The sequence below is a fragment of the Lutra lutra genome, chromosome 3 (assembly GCF_902655055.1).
Source record: "Lutra lutra chromosome 3, mLutLut1.2, whole genome shotgun sequence".
Lineage (NCBI taxonomy): Eukaryota > Metazoa > Chordata > Mammalia > Carnivora > Mustelidae > Lutra > Lutra lutra.
Window position 1 is genome coordinate 29,509,178 of NC_062280.1, and position 18,739 is coordinate 29,527,916.

General features: G+C 54.4%; 2 protein-coding genes across 5 annotated transcripts; both read left to right on the forward strand.

The window, feature by feature from the left end:
* Positions 1-1,837: 1,837 nt before the first annotated feature.
* On the forward strand, positions 1,838-12,023 carry LOC125095116 (tubulin alpha-4A chain-like). 2 transcript variants are annotated; one of them, XM_047721105.1, is made up of 2 exons: positions 1,838-2,782; positions 12,012-12,023. In XM_047721105.1, the coding sequence occupies exon 1, from the start codon at positions 1,931-1,933 to the stop codon at positions 2,765-2,767; it is 837 nt and encodes a 278-aa protein (XP_047577061.1). In that variant the 5' UTR covers positions 1,838-1,930; the 3' UTR covers positions 2,768-2,782; positions 12,012-12,023. The 2 variants fall into 2 exon arrangements, with proteins under 2 accessions (XP_047577061.1, XP_047577062.1); XM_047721106.1 differs by lacking the exon at positions 12,012-12,023 and adding an exon at positions 5,536-5,554.
* DNAJB2 (DnaJ heat shock protein family (Hsp40) member B2) lies at positions 10,198-17,771 on the forward strand. Of its 3 annotated transcripts, XM_047721104.1 has the most exons (10): positions 10,198-10,336; positions 10,626-10,726; positions 11,348-11,457; positions 12,801-12,854; positions 13,041-13,163; positions 13,897-13,989; positions 14,213-14,315; positions 14,506-14,576; positions 15,473-15,679; positions 16,825-17,771. In XM_047721104.1, exons 2-10 carry the CDS (start codon positions 10,662-10,664, stop codon positions 16,833-16,835), a joined length of 837 nt encoding a protein of 278 aa, XP_047577060.1. In that variant the 5' UTR covers positions 10,198-10,336; positions 10,626-10,661; the 3' UTR covers positions 16,836-17,771. The 3 variants fall into 3 exon arrangements, with proteins under 3 accessions (XP_047577060.1, XP_047577058.1, XP_047577059.1); XM_047721102.1 differs by having other exon boundaries at positions 15,473-17,771; XM_047721103.1 differs by lacking the exon at positions 13,897-13,989 and having other exon boundaries at positions 15,473-17,771.
* The last annotated feature ends 968 nt before the right edge of the window (positions 17,772-18,739 follow it).

Genomic DNA, 18,739 nt, shown 5'->3' on the forward strand with positions numbered 1-18,739 from the left:
CTGCTTCTCTCACCCATGGGCCTTCATTTCTTTCTGAACATGAGTGGATTGGACTATTATGCTCTGCCGGACTCATCTGACCTCCTCAACACTCTTAAGATGCTTAGTCACTGAGTGAGACTCTATAATCTTAGAACTAACTGCCCACATCTGCTTCCTCTGAGGGTTTTGGCCCAGCCCCTGGAGCCACTGCCTGTGGGTCCTCAAGGCCACCAGTAAATCCTTAGACACAGGAGGTGGGGCAAGGAGAGCAGGAACCTTTGCCCTCAGCCAGAGAACCATGCAAGGAAGGATTTTGGGCAGGAATGGTGTCCAGGAACGACAGGCTTCTCTTTGCTAAGAGTGTTCTCTGCGCTTTGCCTGCTCAGTGTGAGTGCATCTCAGTCCATGTGGGACAGGCCAATGTGCAAATTGGCAATGCCTGCTGGGAGTGCTACTGCTTGGAACACGGGATCCAACCAGATCGACAGATGCCCAGCAACAAGACCATCGGTGGAGGGGACAACTCCTTCAACAACTTCTTTAGTGAAACCGGGGCTGGGAAGCATGTGCTCGGGGCTGTGTTTGTGTATCTGGAGCCCACGGGGATTGGTGAGTGACCATCCGTCTCTGTCACGTGTGTCACCTTGTCCTGGGCACCACAGCAAGTCCCTCCCCATGCCTGGAGCTCTCGAATTTGTAGCTCACGGGACCGGCAGCCTGTTAAACCACAGATCCGCTGCCACTCAGCCCAAGTCTCAGGGTCACTCTGTAACCCTTTCCTTTTCATTGATGAACACTCAAAGTCAAGGGCCATAACACCTGCATGAATGGAGCTCCTCTAGGGTAGGACTAGGGGTCTGGTGGCCTTGCCCTTTCTGGGTAACTCGGGGAGTCAGGCTGCAGGGGAGGGTGGGTGTCTAAAACTCTGCCCATTGCAGATGAAGTTCTGACGGGCACATACCACCTGCTCTTCCATCCAGAGCAGCTCATCACCAGCAAGGAAGGCACTGCCAATAACTATGCCTGAGGTCACTACACCATTGGAAAGGAGCTCATCGACCTGGTACTGGACCAAATTCGGAAGCTTGTGAGTGGTGGCGGGGGGCTGGGGAGGCGGGAATCTAGATTCCTGCAGTGAAGAAGTCTGGACACCAGACAGGAAGAGAGCCTCCTGGGTGAGTTTTATTTTGCTTTATTTTATTTGTGGATGAGTTTTAAAAGATGTAGGATCAGGACTAGTGAGGGGGAGCCCTGCATACTGATCAGGGGAGGCAGAGGGTATGCTCTGGCCTGGAGCTGGGTGTCTTCTTTACCTCCTATAGCAACTGGCCTGAGGCTGGGCAGAGTGGTGACAGGGGTAAACATGACCATGAGCTGTCTGGCCTAACTGTGGAGGTCCGTAGGCATTCCCAGAGTCTCGCCTTGTGTTGCAGGGATGTGGGGAGAGGGCCCTGTGAAAAAAAGGGATCCAAATAATCCTGAGCCAAGTATCTGTGATTGGGTTTGACCTCCATCAAGGATGGGGATCAGGATTCTGGATTGTTGATTTTAGTAGGGAAGCTCTCCAGAAACATGGGAAATTAAGTCAGGAGAAAGCACGTATGGAGCTGGATGGGTTATGATGTTATGAGGACAAAAATGACCATATCATAAGATTCTAGAGAGCTGTGTCTTAGAGACCTCAAGAGGGTTTAGAGAGGAGAAAAAACAAGAGTAGAGAGAATGGGTCCTCCCTATGATGACCTGCTTTGTGCTCTTGGAAAGGATTTAAGGAAAGTTTTGGGGAATTTGAAACAGTTGACTTTTTTCCCTTTCCTCCACTGTGCTTCGTATCCCGTATTTCCCTTCATAGCCCACGGTTTAGGCTGAGCAGTGCACGGGACTCCAAGGCTTCCTGGTCTTCCACAGCTTCGGAGGGGGCACCGGCTCAGGCTTCACGTCTCTCCTGATGGAGCGGCTCTCGGTTGACTATGGCAAGAAGTCCAAGCTGGAGTTCTCCATCTACCCCGCGCCCCAGGTGTCCACGGCCGTGGTGGAGCCCTACAACTCCATCCTGACCACCCACACCACCCTGGAGCACTCGGACTGTGCCTTCATGGTGGACAACGAGGCCATCTATGACATCTGCCGCCGCAACCTGGACATCGAGCGCCCCACCTACACCAACCTCAACCGGCTCATCAGCCAGATCGTGTCCTCCATCACGGCCTCCGTGCGCTTCGACGGGGCCCTCAACGTGGACCTGACGGAGTTCCAGACCAACCTGGTGCCCTACCCCCGCATCCACTTCCCCCTGGCCACCTACGCGCCGGTCATCTCTGCGGAGAAGGCCTACCACGAGCAGCTGTCGGTGGCAGAGATCACCAACGCCTGCTTCGAGCCTGCCAACCAGATGGTGAAGTGTGACCCCCGCCACGGCAAGTACATGGCCTGCTGCCTGCTGTACCGGGGCGACGTGGTGCCCAAGGACGTCAACGCCGCCATCGCCGCCATCAAGACCAAGCGCAGTATTCAGTTTGTGGACTGGTGCCCCACGGGCTTCAAGGTCGGGATCAACTACCAGCCCCCCACCGTGGTGCCCGGGGGCGACCTGGCCAAGGTGCAGCGCGCCGTGTGCATGCTGAGCAACACAACCGCCATCGCCGAGGCCTGGGCCCGCCTGGACCACAAGTTCGACCTGATGTACGCCAAGAGGGCCTTTGTGCACTGGTACGTGGGTGAGGGCATGGAGGAAGGGGAGTTCTCGGAGGCCCGGGAGGATATGGCTGCCCTGGAGAAGGATTAGATGGATAGCGTGTGTGTGGGGGGGTGAATACTAGCAGAATCCTGTGTGTCTGTCCTAAGTAAATTGCTGTATCCTCACCATCTCGCAAAGTGTCTTTTTCTCTTGGGAAAATTTGCGGAGCAGGGGTTTCTCCTTCAAGAGAGACAGGAAGGCTGGCATCTTAGCCTGGGTGCCCCAGAAACCAGATCTGGCTCCAGATTTTATTAAAGCGTGCGATTCCAGGAAGAACAGGGATCCAGGAGAATACAGCAGAGAAGGAGGCAGAATTCACCCTAGGGAACATGCAGCTGAATAAACTTAGAATCAGCCCTTGGGTGAGGGGGCAGGAGAGGAAGTAAAGGTGGGGAAAGGCAGGCACTGGCTTCATTCTGCCATTGCCGAAGCCTTCGCCCCACAACACAGGAACTCCCCTGCACGTCTGGGTGGCACCCACTTAGGCTGCAGCATCAACAGCAAAACCCCCAAGCCCCGGGGCAGGAGGGGAGTGAAGTTGGTCCCAGCCACCCAGGGCTGCAACAAGAGCGTGGCTCTCACCCAGGAGGGTCTCAAGTGCGCCTTCCAGCTGTCTGCCAGAGCAGGTGCTCACCAACCCCACCCCACAGATTGGTGGTTTGTCTCCTTCAGGCAGGAAGTTCGGGTATAGAGAGTCCAGAAGCTGGCATTAAGGCAGAGCAGTGGCGCAGTGACAGCAATGATGGGGAAATGGCTGGCATCTCCATCAATACTCACCACTTTTTGATAATGACAATTGACCCTTATTTCCATCCCATGCTTCGGGCTATGCAAGCACAGCTTCCAAACCCCCACTTCCAACTAAATGGCTGGCCCTAAAATCCTTATATATGGATTTTCTGTAGCCTCTGGTGGCCTGGAGGGATGATTTAACCAGTGGAGGGATTGAAACTAGAGCAATCCCCCGCCCCCCGCCCCCAAGAGATTCAATGCTCAGCATTGCCCTCAGCTCTGTCCTTCCTGTGCCTTCCCTTTCCCAGGACGGGAGGCTGAGAAGGCAACAGAAATGTCAGCAACACCAGCAAGCTGCTAGCGACCCAAAGGGCTGGAGGAGCCAAGGGATGAGACGGTGAAGCCAGACCCTTGGAGCTGGGATGCCAGGTGGGAGCTGGAGCCACAGCAGAGCCACCGGAGGGGGCAGGAGGCGCCAAGGAGGGAGGGACATCTGGCAGGGTCCACAGCCTCTGCCCAAGGTGCCCTCTGATTTAGAGCGAGGGGGAGGAAAACCCTGGCTTTTCCTTCCTCCCACCCTCAATCTCCGGCTAGCGGCTCCCATTCTCTGAACTCAGACGGGAGCTAGTCCGCAAGGGAGGCTAAGTACAAGGAAGGGCAGCAAGTGGGATACCAAGAGAAAGGCCGGGAAGGTGGGAGGAATGGATCTCAGAGCAAACACATACCTACACTGGGTCTAGCATTCAGGGCCTTTGGTGGATCAAATAAGAAAAGGAGAGACTCCTAGTCCCCGTCACCTGTCCCTGTCTTGTCCTAATAATTACTCTGTAGTCAGCAGAGGATGGAGGGGAAGCCACAGGAGGGTGAGGGGCTAGGGGAGAAAATGGGCATGCCCAGCACAGCAGTTTGCTCCTTCCGTTTTGTAATTACCTGCCCAGGAACAGCAAGTATTCTCAACTCCTCTTCTAGGATTTAAGCTTACAGGGGTCGCTCTGTCCCGGGCAGAGAGGCCTGCAGTTTTGTGTATGTATGTGTGTGTGGTGGTGGTGGGAATCTTTTAATTCAGTGGGAGCATTTAGAAGCCCATTTTGGCTGAAGAGCTCCGCTGTACCCTCAAATCCACCACCCACCCCTACCCCAAAAGGGGTGACTTTCAAATCTCTACTTGACTCCTGTGTCTTTCACTCTCTCAGCTGGTTTCAGACGTGGGAAGAGAAGAAGGGTCATTTGGAAGCCCTTCAAATCCCAAGAAACACCATTTATTGAGTACCTACTATGTCCTAGGCCCTGTACCCATATCACCTTGTTTAATCCTAAGGTAAATACAGTGATACGTACTGGACTGGAAGCTTCAGGGGAACAAAGTTTGTTCTAGTCTCAGCACCTAGAATGTTGCTGGATGAACATATTAGGCAACACGTGTGTTGAATATTTGTCGGATAGACTTGCTGAATGAATGGCTCTTCTGCAGAAGAGGAGACTGCGGCTCAGAGAAGTCACAGCACTTCCCCAAGGTTACTCAGTTATGAATGGAGGAGTTGGGATTCGAACCCAGGTCAGCCTGGACAGAAACTTCTGCTGCTGTCCTCCCCTCCTTCCCACTCCTTCCCACTCCTGCCTCAGCGGTTCCAGGCACCCCTCCAGACGCCACTCTCTGAACCTGCTAGTTCTCTAATGCCCAGAGAGTGACTCAGGCACCTCAAAGGCAAGGAGGGAGTGACGCCTGACACTCCCTTGCCCAGGCGCTGGGGTGGAGGGCACAGGGGAGGGGGGTTTGCAAATAAATAGCTTCTGGGACCGAGTGAGGGCAGGTTTGGGAGCTATCAGTGTCCTCTGGAAAGGGCCCCGGCCCCAACATCTCATAGAAAGTAAGGTAAGGGCTTGGGAGAGGCCAAAAAGATGTGAGGTCTTCACCTGTCAGGATGTCTGGGCATCCAGTGTGTGGGGGGGGCCCGGCACCCCTTCTGTCTGCTGCACCAGCCCACCTGCCCACCCTGGGCAGCTGTGTGGCCATCTCAAACCCTGAAAGGCCTTCCCAGCTAGTAACTCTGCTGGCAGGCACTGGCAGTCCTCGGTTACACTAGGTGTGGGTGTGGGGAGGTGGCAACCCACCCCTCCATGAGGCAGCCAGGAGCGCCACCCAGCCTGGCTCCCCGGGACTCCCTCAGTGCAGGGAATGCTTTCATCCCTGATGCTTCTAAAGCCAGGGTACAATTACCTCCTGCAGGCAGACACAGGAGACAGATTCCCAACTTGGATTTCACCTAACACATTTATTCCTTCATCTCTGGTGTGTCGGGAACATGCCTGCCTCCAAAGCTGCGTTCTCACCATTCCCTCCTTCTGGAACACCAGCTCTCCCTGCTTGTCTCGATGTTGCCGTTCCTCCCAGCTTAGATCACAGTCACCCAGAATGAGCCAGCCCCGGGGAAGCTCCCTGCTCGAGTCTCCCAGCACCTTCTGGCTGTCTCTATCACTCATTCAGTGCTTAGCATGGACTGCCTTGTATGCGGGCACTCAGCTTCTTGCCAATATCTCATTTCTCCAGCTAGATTTGGAAAAATGCTGTATATAGTCAAAGTTATTATGTGAACATGCTTCCAAATTGAAAAGACACAAAAAAGATTTCCAAACAGCAAACATAAGGCTATAAGTGAAAATAAGTCCCCTTCTTTTGTTCTGCTCTTGACAGCCTCCACTATTAACTTTTTTGTTCATGTTTCTTTCCAGAGACATCTACATATGTTAATGTGTATGCAGTATGTTCAAGACATATGTTCAAGACCCCCACGGATGCCTGAAACCAGGGATAGTACTAGACTCCATATATATATATATTATGTCTTTTGCTACACATGCATCCCTATGATAAATTTACTTTGTAAATTAGGCACAGTAAGAGGTTAACAATAACAATAAAATAAAACGAGTCTAATAATACTCTGTAACAAAAGTTAAGCCAATGTGGTCTCTCTCAAAATATCTCGTGCTATACTCCCCTCCTTCTCATGATGATGTGGATGCTTAAATACCTACAGGACGAGATAAAGCAATGTGAATGCTGTAGGTATGGTGATGTAGTGTTTGGCTACTACTGACTTTTTTTTTTTTAAAGATTTTATTTATTTATTTGACAGACAGAGATCACAAGTAGGTAGAGAGGCAGGCAGAGAGAGAGAGGAGGAAGGAGGCTCCCCGCTGAGCAGAGAGCCCAATGCGGGGCTTGATTCCAGGACCCTGGGATCATGACCTGAGCTGAAGGCAGAGGCTTTAACCCACTGAGCCACCCAGGTGCCCCTACTACTGACTTTCTGATGGTACATCAGAAGGAGGATCTGCTTCCAGACTGTAGTTGACTGTGGGCAACTGAAACCGTGGATAAGGGGGACTACCGTACACACACTTACATATATGCGCTTTGTCTTACCCTCTTTTCATTTAGCAAAAAACCCTGAAGATGGTCCTTAACAGTCCATAAAGATGTGCCTCCTTCTTTTTTTTTTTTTTTTTTTTTTTATTTGACAGAGAGATCACAAGCAGGCAGAGAGGCAGGCAGAGAGAGAGGAGGAAGCAGGCTCCCCGAGAGAGCAGAGAGCCCGATGCGGGGCTCCATCCCAGGACTCCAAGATCATGACCTGAGCCGAAGGCAGCGGCTTAACCCACTGAGCCACCCAGGCGCCCCTGCCTCCTTCTTTTTGGTAACAATGTAACAACGCACGATTCTCCAGGCAGTTCCCTTGCTTGTTTCAGGGGGGCTGCTACTGGTGAGAATTTAGGTTGTTTCCAATTCTTTGCTTTGGAAACAAATTCTGGAACCCTTGTACATACTTCTTTGCCCATATGTACAACCATAAACTCTCAGAATCAGAACCGCTGGGTCAAAGGCTCTGCACTTTTTTTTTTTTTAAAGATTTTATTTATTTATTTGACAGAGAGATCACAAGCAGGCAGAGAGGCAGGCAGAGTGAGAGGAGGAAGCAGGCTCCCTGCTGAGCAGAGAGCCCGATGCGGGGCTCAATCCCAGGACTCTGAGATCATGACCTGAGCTGAAGGCAGCGGCTTAACCCACTGAGCCACCCAGGCGCCCCATGGCTCTGCACTTTTAACTTTGATACGCACAGTATTGCTCTCCCACTACCAATGTACTAGCATGCCTGTGCCCAGAGCCTTGCCCACCCAGTGTATAAAACATTTTGATCTTTGTCCATCATCTGATAAGTGAAACAAAGTATTTTATTGCCACTTTCCTTATAACTCTCTTGCTATGAATAAGGTCGAGGATCTTTTCATATGTTTAAAAATCAATAGTTTCTCTTCTATAAACTCTTGTCTGTGCCTTTTGCCCATTTAAAAAACTGCAGTGTTGGGGCGCCTGGGTGGCTCAGTGGGTTAAAGCCGCTGCATTCGGCTCAGGTCATGATCCCAGGGTCCTGGGATCGAGCCCCGCATCAGGCTCTCTGCTCAGCGGGGAGCCTGCTTCCCTTCCTCTCTCTCTCTGCCTGCCTCTCTGCCTACTTGTGATCTCTGTCAAATAAATAAATAAATAAATAAATCTTAAAAAAAAAAACAACTGCAGTGTTTTGACTTTTCTTGTGAACAAACGAAATTAACCCTTTGATTGCTACATGTGTTTGATATAATTTCCCTTGGTTGTCATTTGACAATGTCCCAACTAGATTTTTACCACCTTGAGTACAAGGACTGGAACTTAAACCCCTTTGTTTTCCCAATTCTTAATATAATATCACATACACAGTAGGTGCTAGACAAACGTCTGTTGAGATAGGAGAAGTAAGAAGAAAGAGATTTGGAAGATTTTGGAGTGACCTAACCTATTCCTTCCTCTTATACTAAGGCCAGTCAAGACTCTCACTGTAAACAGCAGAAATTAGCTCTGGCAAATTAAAATAAAGGAAAAAGACATCCCCCTCCCCACCTTCCTGCACACACACACACACACACATTGGAGAGACACTGGGTAGCACACAGAATTAATACAAGGGTTGTCAGATAAGATTCCGTGAACAGGTAGGCATCAAGGGAAGCCAAGCATCCAGCACCATAGTCAAGGTCAGGGCACAGGACAGCCTGCCTAAAAGACCCCGCCCAGTTCCCTACAGAACTGGCGGCTGCAATGAGGGTTCTTCCCACCTAGGCTCTGAGACCGACATTTCCTCCTCCAGACACTAGAGGCTGCTGCTGGCTCCGCTGTCACAATTACCGCAGAAATGAATTCTCAACTGCCCCAGCTTCTCTGTGACTTGCTCCACATTCAAAGTCCCAGTTGGAGCTTTCAACTGGCAAAGTTAATGACCACATACCCCTAGAGCCGACAAGTCTGGGAGAGCATGTGTCAGGGCTTTGTGACAGGGGGTGGCCTGCCTCCCATCAAGGCCTACACATGGGGAATTCCCCAAAAGTATTCGGAAGGTTCAAACTGTGGGCAGCCAGGGAAAGTGGGCAAATGGATGTCACCTTCTTTCCTCTTGTCTGTCTTAAGCCGTTCCCTTTGGTGAAGCATTTCTGGGCCACCCAGCAGAAAACACTCTTCTGGACTCACATAAGCATGACTGCTTGGGCCAGTCATGATGCCAGAGAGGTACATACTAAGACCCAGATGAACCATGTACCACACCTCGTTTGACTTTCAAACAGCCCTAGTCATTACCTGTATTTAGGTAGGAAAAACTGAGTTCTTAGAGGTTTTGCCAAGTCACACAATAGTGCCAGGTTGCAAAGCCAGGTCTGTCTGTTTTTAAAACCTTGGAATTTCCCACTGGGCTGTCTTGTTGGGCTGGAATCTTATCACACTGGAGCTCTGTGAAGCCAGGGACTGGGTCATACTCTTCATTTTACATCCTGACTGCATCTACTATGTAGATGTTCAGGGAATACTTATGGATTAGCCTGAAGGATATCAAGCAGGAGCCAATTCTGGAAAGTTCTCTGTTTCATGAGGCCTGAACTCAGGAATCATTTTGAGGTAAGATATATTTGGGATCACTCTGGGAGGGGGGGTGGATCCCACAAAAGCAAAAAGCCAAAAAACCTTGAATCTGGGGAATTTCCTTTTCCCTTTTTTTTGTTTGTTTTTCTTTTATCCTTTAACCCCACCTTCCCTACATGTGTCAAAACTGTCAACAATCCAACAGCTATTTTTGAACCCCACAACTGCCCTAAATACTCAAGGGCAAAAAAAAAAAAAAAAAAAAAAAAGACACAATTTCTGTCCGGTGGAATTTACATTCTAATGGGGCAGGTGAATGTCCATCAAAGAATCGAGCAGGTAAGGGCAGATTTGCAGCTCTGACGAGCGTGATGGTGTCACGAAACGCTGACAGGCAGGTCTGACCTACTCAGGGAAGTTAGGACAGCCTCTTTTCAGGACCTGAGGCGGGAGCAAAGATCTGAAGGGGGAGGATTTAGACCCAGAGGGTTTGTCTGTGAGTCCTTGATATGGGGGATTTTTTCCGGAGTGAGTAGCAGTCAATCACCGAGCCTGTTACAGGGAAAGGACAGAGGGACCGGGGCCGGGCGGCTCGTTGGCCCGCGAGTGCGTCACGCCAGGACGCAGCCGGCAACCGTCTCCCAGGTCCCGTCTGGGGATGACGTCGCCCGGGAGCAAGCCCAAAATAGCCGGCTCCGCCCCCATCTCCCGGCAGCCCCTGCAGCCGTCCCCCAACCCCCCTCCCCGCTGGGTGACAGGCCCGGTTGGCCTCGTCTGGGTCTCTAGTAGTTTCCGTGCAGCTGACGCACGCTTGCGCGCACAGCTGGGTCGGGCGCGTCCTACGCAGCAGCCGCGAGCCGGGGCGGCCGGTGCCAGACGGTTCCGGCGGGGGGCAGGGGCGGGGCGCTGCAGGAGGCCAGGGACTCCCGACCGAGGAGGTGCGGGCGGGGGGCCCCGGTCAGGCTGGGAGGCCCTGGGCAGGGCTGCTGGAGTCTCGGGGCTGCGATAGGGCTCCCCGGGCCCTGGGCGCCAAGATAGCCCGCGGCCCCGGCCTGCGGGGGCCAGATAAGGCTGCCGGAGGGAACCTCGTTACTGGTCCCAACCAGAACCCAGTGGGCGCCGCTTCCTCCTGGGAGCGCCTCCCGCTCCCTCCGGGGGGTGGGGGTCTCCAGGCCCAGGGAGGGGACCCTGGATTCTTCCTGCCTGACTCCTCCTCCTCTCCTGCAGCCCCACGGAGGCCCATCTGACTCCTGACGAGTTGCCATGGCATCCTACTACGACATCCTAGACGTGCCGCGAAGTGCGTCCGCTGATGACATCAAGAAGGCGTAAGTGCCTCCGTTGCGCATCAGAAAACCTCTCACCCCCCAACCCCTCCCCATCACCACCATGGGGTCCTTCAGAGGCCTCGCTGAGAGACCTAGGTCCTTAGGATTGGGGGCTCCCTCCATAGGAGGGAAGAAGACCCCTGGAAGAGTAGGAGAAGGCCCCTAGCATGAAGAAGTTTTGCTGGGAGCTGCACTGTGGGTCCTTCTCCAGTGGATCACACCCCCCTTCCCCATCACTCCTGCCTCAAGCGTCAGCCCCTAGGTGTGGGCTTTCTCAGGATGCCTGCAAAAATGTCCAGGCCCTGTGACCAGGAGGGTCCAGAGCCCTGTATGCCATGGCCACACAGATTTCCAATTTTTGCAGCCCCTGTGAGCTCCAGAGGGGTTAGGGCGAGGGCTGTCTCCTGCCCTTGTTTTCTGCTGCTACAAGTCATCTTAGCACTGGCCGCAGAGGGGGAGAGAGAGGGACTCCATTATAGCTGGGCAGCAGAGGCAGCCCTAGCACCTGGGACAGAAGGGGATCTGAATGGGGAAAGAAATGGGCAAGCAGGTCTTTCTGTTTCTTGGCAAGAGGTGCTTTCTCATGTCTTCCGACCTGCCCACTGGTCCCACTTCCCGCAGGTATCGGCGGAAGGCTCTTCAGTGGCATCCAGACAAGAACCCGGATAATAAAGAATTTGCTGAGAGAAAGTTCAAGGAGGTGGCGGAGGCCTATGAAGTGCTGTCAGACAGTAAGGGGGGGGCAGGGCAGGGCAGCGCCTAACGCCCCCATTTCATGCCCCATCCTACTCCTTCCCAAAGACATGCTGCCACCTCCTGTCCCCTCCATGCGTGTTTCTAACCTGGCAGTTAAGTGCCCCCTCTGACAGGGAGCTCTGCAACTTTCTTTTTCTTTTTTTTTTTTTTTTTGCTTCAGTTCAAGTGAGCACCTACTATGTGCAAAGCACCCTTTTACTCTTTCCCTAATCCCTGCGCTCAGTGTCTGCGCCCTGGGATCTGGTATGGTAGTTGCAGCATGGGTCTTGACAAGGGGATGGGAGCAGGCCCGGTAACCTACATGTGTGCCAAGCCTTCTTTGTGCCATGCATCGGTGGGTGTAATCCCCAAGGGTCTGACAGCCATCCTGCCAGGCAGAATTTATCATCCCCACTTTATAGGCAAGGAAACAGGCTGAGAGAGATGGGGTGGTTTGCTCAAGGTCACACAGAGCTGGAATACAAATCCAGGTCTGTTGTTGGTTTTGTTTGTTTTTTTTTTTTTTTAAGATTTTATTTATTTATTTTAGAGGGAAAGAGAGAGTGTGAGTGAGGGGGAGGAGCAGGGGGGAGGGGGAAGGAGGGGGAAAAGGTCTCAATCAGACTCCACACTGTGCGTGGAGCCCTATGCTGGGCTCCATCTCAGGACCCTGAGATCGTGACCCGAGCCAAAATCAAGAGTCAGACACTTAACCGACTCCGGGTCTGTCATTTATTTATTTATTCATTCATTCAAAAAATATTCATTAAGTGTTGATGGTGCTGGGCCCTTGCTGAGTGCTGGGAACAACGGAGGACAAACAGACACTGTCCTTGTCATCATGGGTTTATTGCGTCTTGTCCCCAGAAACCCAGCATTAACCAAGGAAATACATAACCACCAGTATTCTGCAGGGGAGCCACTGGGTGTTGTTGTTGGGGAATATGGGCACCCCTCTTGTTACAATGATCACAGAAGGCCTCTCTGCGGAGGCAACATGGAGGCTAAGCCCTGATTAATAGCATAGTAACAATTAGCTGATATTTGCTGAACACTTTACTGGGTTATCAGGCACCGTGCTAAGCAGTTTCCGTGGATTGTCTTATTTAATCCTGGCAATGACCCTGCGAGGTCAGTGCTGTGATTGTGCCCATTCTACAGATGAGAGGGAGCCACACTGCAAAGAGCTGGCACTGCTGAAACCTATGGCCCATGTCCCCTGTGCACCCTGCTGCCCCCCCCCAGCCTCCGTCACTGGGCAATCCTCTGAGGGTTCTAGCCTAGAAGGGGAGGCCGTCATCCCAGAGGGAGGGAGAAATGATTGGGTCTCTTTTTCCAGAGCACAAGCGAGAGATCTACGACCGCTATGGCCGGGAGGGGCTGACTGGGGCTGGTAGGTGGAGCGGTGGAGTGGGGGTGGGGGTGCCCAGGGAGGGAAGTGGGTCACAGAGGAGAGGGGGAGGGCAGGGTAGTGCTGTGGATGCTTTCCTAAGGCTCCAGGCCGTGCCTTCGCTGGAGTCCCCTGGCTCAGGGCAAGATGCATGCCCTGAGCCCCCTCTTCCTCCTGCCTCTACTCCAGGAACTGGCCCATCCCGCGCAGAACCTGGTGGTGGTGGGCCGGGCTTCACCTTCACCTTCCGCAGCCCCGAGGAGGTCTTCCGGGAGTTCTTTGGGAGTGGAGACCCTTTTGCGGAGCTCTTTGGTAAGTGGGCTTGGGAGGCCTCTGACCAGCTCCAACTCCCGCTCCAGGCCCTGCCCTCCATCAGCCGGGAGCCCCTGAGGGAGGAGGCCGAGAGGGCAGCAGAATTCCGCAGACAGAAGATTTTGTTGGGGTAGGTCTAGGGACAGCGAGGACAGAACCTGACACAGGCCTGAACCCACAGAGACTCGCTTTATGAAACGAGGGCAACAATGGTATATTGTTAGGCTTGCACAATAGCAGCCGTGAAAGCAGGACTCAGGGCACCGTGTGACCATCACAGTGACATCACACATGACAGATAGCATGTTCGCAGCGAAGACCGTGAGCCCTGTGAGGTGGACAGTTTTCTCCCCACTTACAGACGAGAGCACAAACGTTCTTGCACGTAACTTGCTTAAGAGTCACCCAGCCAACGGTAGAGTTGGGCCTCCTCACCGGGTGGGCCTGATTTCATGCCACGCCTACCTGCCTGTGCCAAAGGAGCTAGCCAACCCCCCCCCTCTCTTTTCCCTTCCCTCCTCCATTGTCTACTGTGGAGGGAATTTGCCAGGGATCTTTTTCATACCTAATATTAAAAAGAAATTTAATTTGTAAACAAGTCCACGATCAAAAGAGGAAAAAAAATCAGACATGCTTAGTAGGCTCTATTTCAAGGCTGAAAGGCAGGGCGCACACATTTTGGGGGGAACAGCACTCTTTGCCCAATGATTTTTAATCTGTGTGTTTGTTGCAGATGACCTGGGCCCCTTCTCCGAGCTTCAGAGCCGGGGTTCCCGACACTCGGGCCCCTTCTTCACCTTCTCTTCCTCCTTCCCTGGGCACTCTGGTATGTGCTGTCCGTTAGTGTTTTTGCAAGCTCTGGGTCCTGGAACCCCTCATCCTGACTCGTTCCTTTTCCAAGCCTTCTCTCCTGAGTGTCTGGAGACCTGTCTTCAGGCATCTCTGCGGGGAGACCCCCACAGTGGTTCCCGGCCCCCTCGTGACTGCGGCATGCCAGCGCCATCTTCCCTCTGACCACCTCTCTGCTTCCTCCCTTGTCTCCATGCCAGATTTCTCCTCCTCCTCTTTCTCCTTCAGTCCCGGGGCTGGTGCTTTTCGCTCTGTTTCTACGTCCACCACCTTTGTCCAAGGACGCCGCATCACGACACGCAGGTGAGGGCCCCTTTGGGATCATCCTGGGGGCAGGGGTGCGGGGGTGAGGGGTAGAGGGGGAGTGGCATACGACTAGGTCAGCTGCCTGTGGGCAGAATCTGTCCCGTTCGCCATGGCTATCCCAGAGTGCGGACAGGCACCTGTGGGGTTTGTGCGTGGCTCGCTGAGTGAACTATGCCATCCCCCACAGAATCATGGAGAACGGGCAGGAGCGGGTGGAAGTGGAAGAAGACGGACAGCTGAAGTCAGTCACAATCAATGGTGAGGAGTGGATCTGCCACCCAGTCCCTGGCAGGAAGCCCCAGCACCAGGCCCCAGGCGCCCCCCCCCCCCCCCGCAACACTGTCCTCTCTCAATTCCTTTGGGGCAGGGGAGGAATGGTGGCCACAGGCCCCACTGGTGGAATCAGAGAGGCAGCTCCCTGCGAAGGGGCCGGGAACTGAGGAGTCCTGGATGCCAGGCACCCACCGTCATCCTTAGTGGGTGCCTGGCGTTTGCAGAGCATGGACTGTTTTGAAAGCACTTGTGCACAGAACATGGGCTCCATGCGGAAGCAGGCGGGGGGAAGGCAGGGTTTTGGTAGCCATCCTGTTCTCCACATGAGGAGAATTGTTACCTCAGCAGGGTTAAATGGCCCAAACGCCCAAGTAGCCCCAGGCCCAAGGCTTTGTCCCACTTAGGAAGAGGAGAAGCAAGGAGTGACCCTCAGGACGCAGGATTCCTGGGCTAGAAGCCTTCCCCCAGCATCCCACTGAGTGGGATGGTCAGAAAGGACCTGACCTTCCTGGAAGGATCACAGAAGGACGCCCTTCCGTGCCTGCCGCCTCTCAGAGCACTGCACGCCAAGTGTGCTTCCTGAGCTGTCTTCTTTAGTTGTGGGAATAGTTTGACAGCATAGGTGCTCTCACTACCTCCATTCTATAGACGAGGACAGGGAGGCTTACGGAGGTTGAGTGACTTGCTGAAGGAGATGGCTTGTACCTGCTGGAGCTGGGTACCTGCCCACACGCACGAGCACCGTGCCAGCTGCCGGAATGCGTGCGTGCCAGTTCCAGAGGAGGGGCTATAAGTGGTCCAAGTCGCCCCTGCATGAGACAGCCTGGCAGGATTCCTCTGGCCTGGGTTGGAGGGTGTTATGGCGGCCATGACTCCTGCAGGTGTCCCGGATGACCTGGCGCTGGGCTTGGAGCTGAGCCGTCGAGAGCAGCAACAGGCTGTCGCCTCCAGGTCCGGGGGCACACGGGTCCGGCAGACTCCTGCCTCCCGCCCCTCTGACAGCGACCTCTCTGAGGATGACGAGGACCTACAGCTTGCCATGGCCTACAGCCTGTCCGAGATGGAGGCGGCTGGGAAGAAACCCGCAGGTGGGCGGGGGGCGCAGCGTCGACGGCAGGGGCGGCCCAAGGCCCAGGACCGAGATCCCAGCACAGGGGGGACCCCTGAGGCTGCAAGGGGGGATGCGGCCAAGCCTAGCCCATCCCCAGAGGAGAAGGCCTCTCGCTGCCTCATCCTCTGATCACCAGGCCCAGACCACCACCCTTTGAGGGTGACCGGGGGTCCTGCTCACTGTCAGGAGCAGAGGGGCAGGGCCTGAGCTGTAGAAGCTCTTCTCCACCTCAGTGCCGCCCCCACGGGTTTCCCTCCCATGTCCACTCGCACTCCAGTGTGGACTCGGGATTTGCTCTGCTCAGCCACAGCTGATAGGTCCCTGGCGAAGCCCAGGGTGGGGAGCCAACAGGGGGCCTCCGGGCAGTGGGAGGGCCTCCCAGGAGCCAGGATGCACTTATTCCTACTAGATGGGGAGTTTCTGAGGGGCATTAGTGGTTTGGGTCAGGCCTTTTGTGCCCAGGTCTGTGGCCACCTGTGTTGCTGATGACGTCAAGGAAGGAGGACTTGGCCTGGGGTTCTCTGGGCCGGAGTCGGCAGCTACAGCAGGGAGTCTCCCGTGCTCCTTGTCCAGCTGCAGATATCCCACCCTGGTTTCTGTGCAGCGTTGAGTTCTGACATCTCTGTTGCTTCCCTTCTGGTGCTGCTGCTCCTCCCTCGCTCTCTTCTCTCTGCACTTCCCTGCGGGCCGCATCGCTTGCTTTCACTGCCATCTGGCTAGGACTCCCTCCTTCCTTCCCCGAGAAAGCCTCAGTGTGACCAGGAAGATGCTGTGGCCGGTAGGGCCATAAGGTCTTCTGGGGAGGCTAGCTGGGTGGGGCGGGAGCCTCTCATCCAGATTCGGAACCGGAGCCCACTCCTCCTCCCTTCCTCTTGCTGCCTCAGCCTGCCCCAGGCCTCGGGACTAGGCAGAGGTGAGGCTGGCTATCCCTGGAGAGGTGGGATAAGGCCAGGGTGCCCCAGGAGGGAGGCTAAGGAGGGGACCGGACCCCATCCTACTTCACCATGCATCAGGGCTCAGGGAGAGGCCACAGGGCTAGCCCAGGTCTGCATGCTCAGCTCCGTCCTCCACGGCTTGCTGCTGACCCTGTCTCCTATCACCCCGCCCCCGCTCTCTCCTCAGATGTGTTCTGAGCTGGATGTCCGGGATCCAGAGCCGCTGCACAGTTCCAACAGGACAGCGCCCTCCCCTGTGCGCTGGGAGGGGACCCACCATTCCTCTCCCTCACCCATGCTAAGCGCAGAGCTGGGCCTGGGTGGTGGGTGGGGGCCGGGTGGGAGGCATCCTTAGTCTTAGCCTGTGAACTCTTCCCTGGGTGTTTGGTGCTGTCTCTTGGGGACTACAAGTCCCAGAATGCAACACACCCTGCCTCATTTCTGATAGATCATGCTAGGGGAAGCGGTGAGTGGTTGTGGAGCTGTGCATATTGGGACATGTAGTTCCAGCCCAGGTCGGCTTGTCACTTGCTGTGAGAAGGGGAGATCTTGTCATCTGATTGGACTCTGGCGGGGGTGGCAAGAATGTGGATGAAGGGGTAGTGGACCAAGCTTCGGTTCCCCTGACACGGCTTGCTAGCCTCTGGCTTAGAGTGTACAAATGAAAACCCTGCAGCATCTGGGAGAGGCTCTTCTGCGCAGTCGGATCCGATGGGACGGATGAGCAGGGCATGGCCCCAGGAGGCGACTGACAGGCGTGGGCGGGCAGAGAGCTTGGAAGGGGAGGCCACCAGTGTGAGAGAGTGTGTGCGTGTGTGCATGTGCGTGTGAGCGTGAGAACACGCACGCATGCGCGTGGCCGGGGTTGGTGTGTGATGGGTCCTCCGGGCATGTTGCTGCTTGTATGGCTTCATTGGCCTCTAACCCTGCTGCCCATTCTTCTTCTCCAACACCACAAATGAGCTGCCTCTCCTCCTCCCTGCCTGGGGAGCCCCGTGGCCAGGGAGGGGAGTGGTGGAAACAGGGTGTTGCCTGCCCTGTGACCCGGCATCCCAGAGACCTATCAAAGCCAGCTGGGCTGAGCTCAGACCGAGAGAGAAACACTGGAAGTCAATAAATAAAAATGTTTTGAGAGCTCGGTGGTGTACTGTGTTCCTGTGTTCTTTCTTTACGGGGTGGCCCCAAAGGGGACCCTACGGGACCAGTGGGTGACATAGCCCCCTTTATTGCCCAAACACCCAGAGGTCACAAGGCTTCCCAGTTCACAGCAGAAGTCCCCTGTTTGACCAGGCTGCACTCCCCAAGTACACTGTTGAGTCCCAAGAAATTCATTCTTCTGGCCTTGCCTCTTGTGGTTCCACCACTGGCCTTTCCCAGGCAGGGACCCGCTGTCCACTAGCCTGCTCCACAGCAAGGACCAGGCTAAGTTATGACTCAACCACAAGTATGGGAACGACAGAAAGTAGGGAACACGTGGTGAAAACGTGTAAAAACTACTCCTAAGGCCCACAGACTGAGCCCCTCCCTGGGTTCCCTCACCTCAAGGCCGGGGCCAGTCTCAGAGGCCTGCCTCTCCCAGGTGGAGCAGTCCAAGTCCCCCCCCACCCAGGGTCCAGGTCCTAAACTTGTCAGGACCCAGATGGGAAAAAGCCAGGGACCTCCTCCTCCCTGCTCTCCAGACACCTTCAGAGATGCCCTTCACGGGACAAACAACTTACCCCTGTCAAACAGAGTGAGGTGGCTCCCTTGTGACTCTCTCTTCCATTCCAGGAGAGTTGCCTAGCTTCATGTTCTACAGCCAGAGGGCCTGTACTGTACTTTTCTCAAAGCAAGGAACCAGCAAGGAAGTTCCTTGAAGAGGAACTTCAAGCCTCTATCTTGAAAGAAAGAATCTGCTGGAAGTTTGTAAAATGGCTGTTTTGCCCACTCTTGGTCTTTGAGATGTCAAACATTGGATCTGAGCCTCAGCAGAGCACAGGTGAGGTGTAGGGGGTCCTGTGGTCTGTTCCCAGGTCTGTTTGCTCCCTGTGCCAGGCAGGTGGCAGTCACCCTCTGTTGTTTATATGAGGGGACAGCCTTGGCAAGGTTAAGTGTTCCTAATT

Excerpts from the sequence above, each read along its gene's own strand:
- DNAJB2 (XM_047721102.1), top strand. The coding sequence starts at position 10,662 with ATGGCATCCTACTACGACATCCTAGACGTGCCGCGAAGTGCGTCCGCT. Across the intron at positions 14,316-14,505 it reads CGCCGCATCACGACACGCAG|AATCATGGAGAACGGGCAGG; the intron begins GTGAGGGCCCCT and ends CATCCCCCACAG. Across the intron at positions 14,577-15,472 it reads GAAGTCAGTCACAATCAATG|GTGTCCCGGATGACCTGGCG; the intron begins GTGAGGAGTGGA and ends TGACTCCTGCAG.
- LOC125095116 (XM_047721105.1), top strand. The coding sequence starts at position 1,931 with ATGGAGCGGCTCTCGGTTGACTATGGCAAGAAGTCCAAGCTGGAGTTC.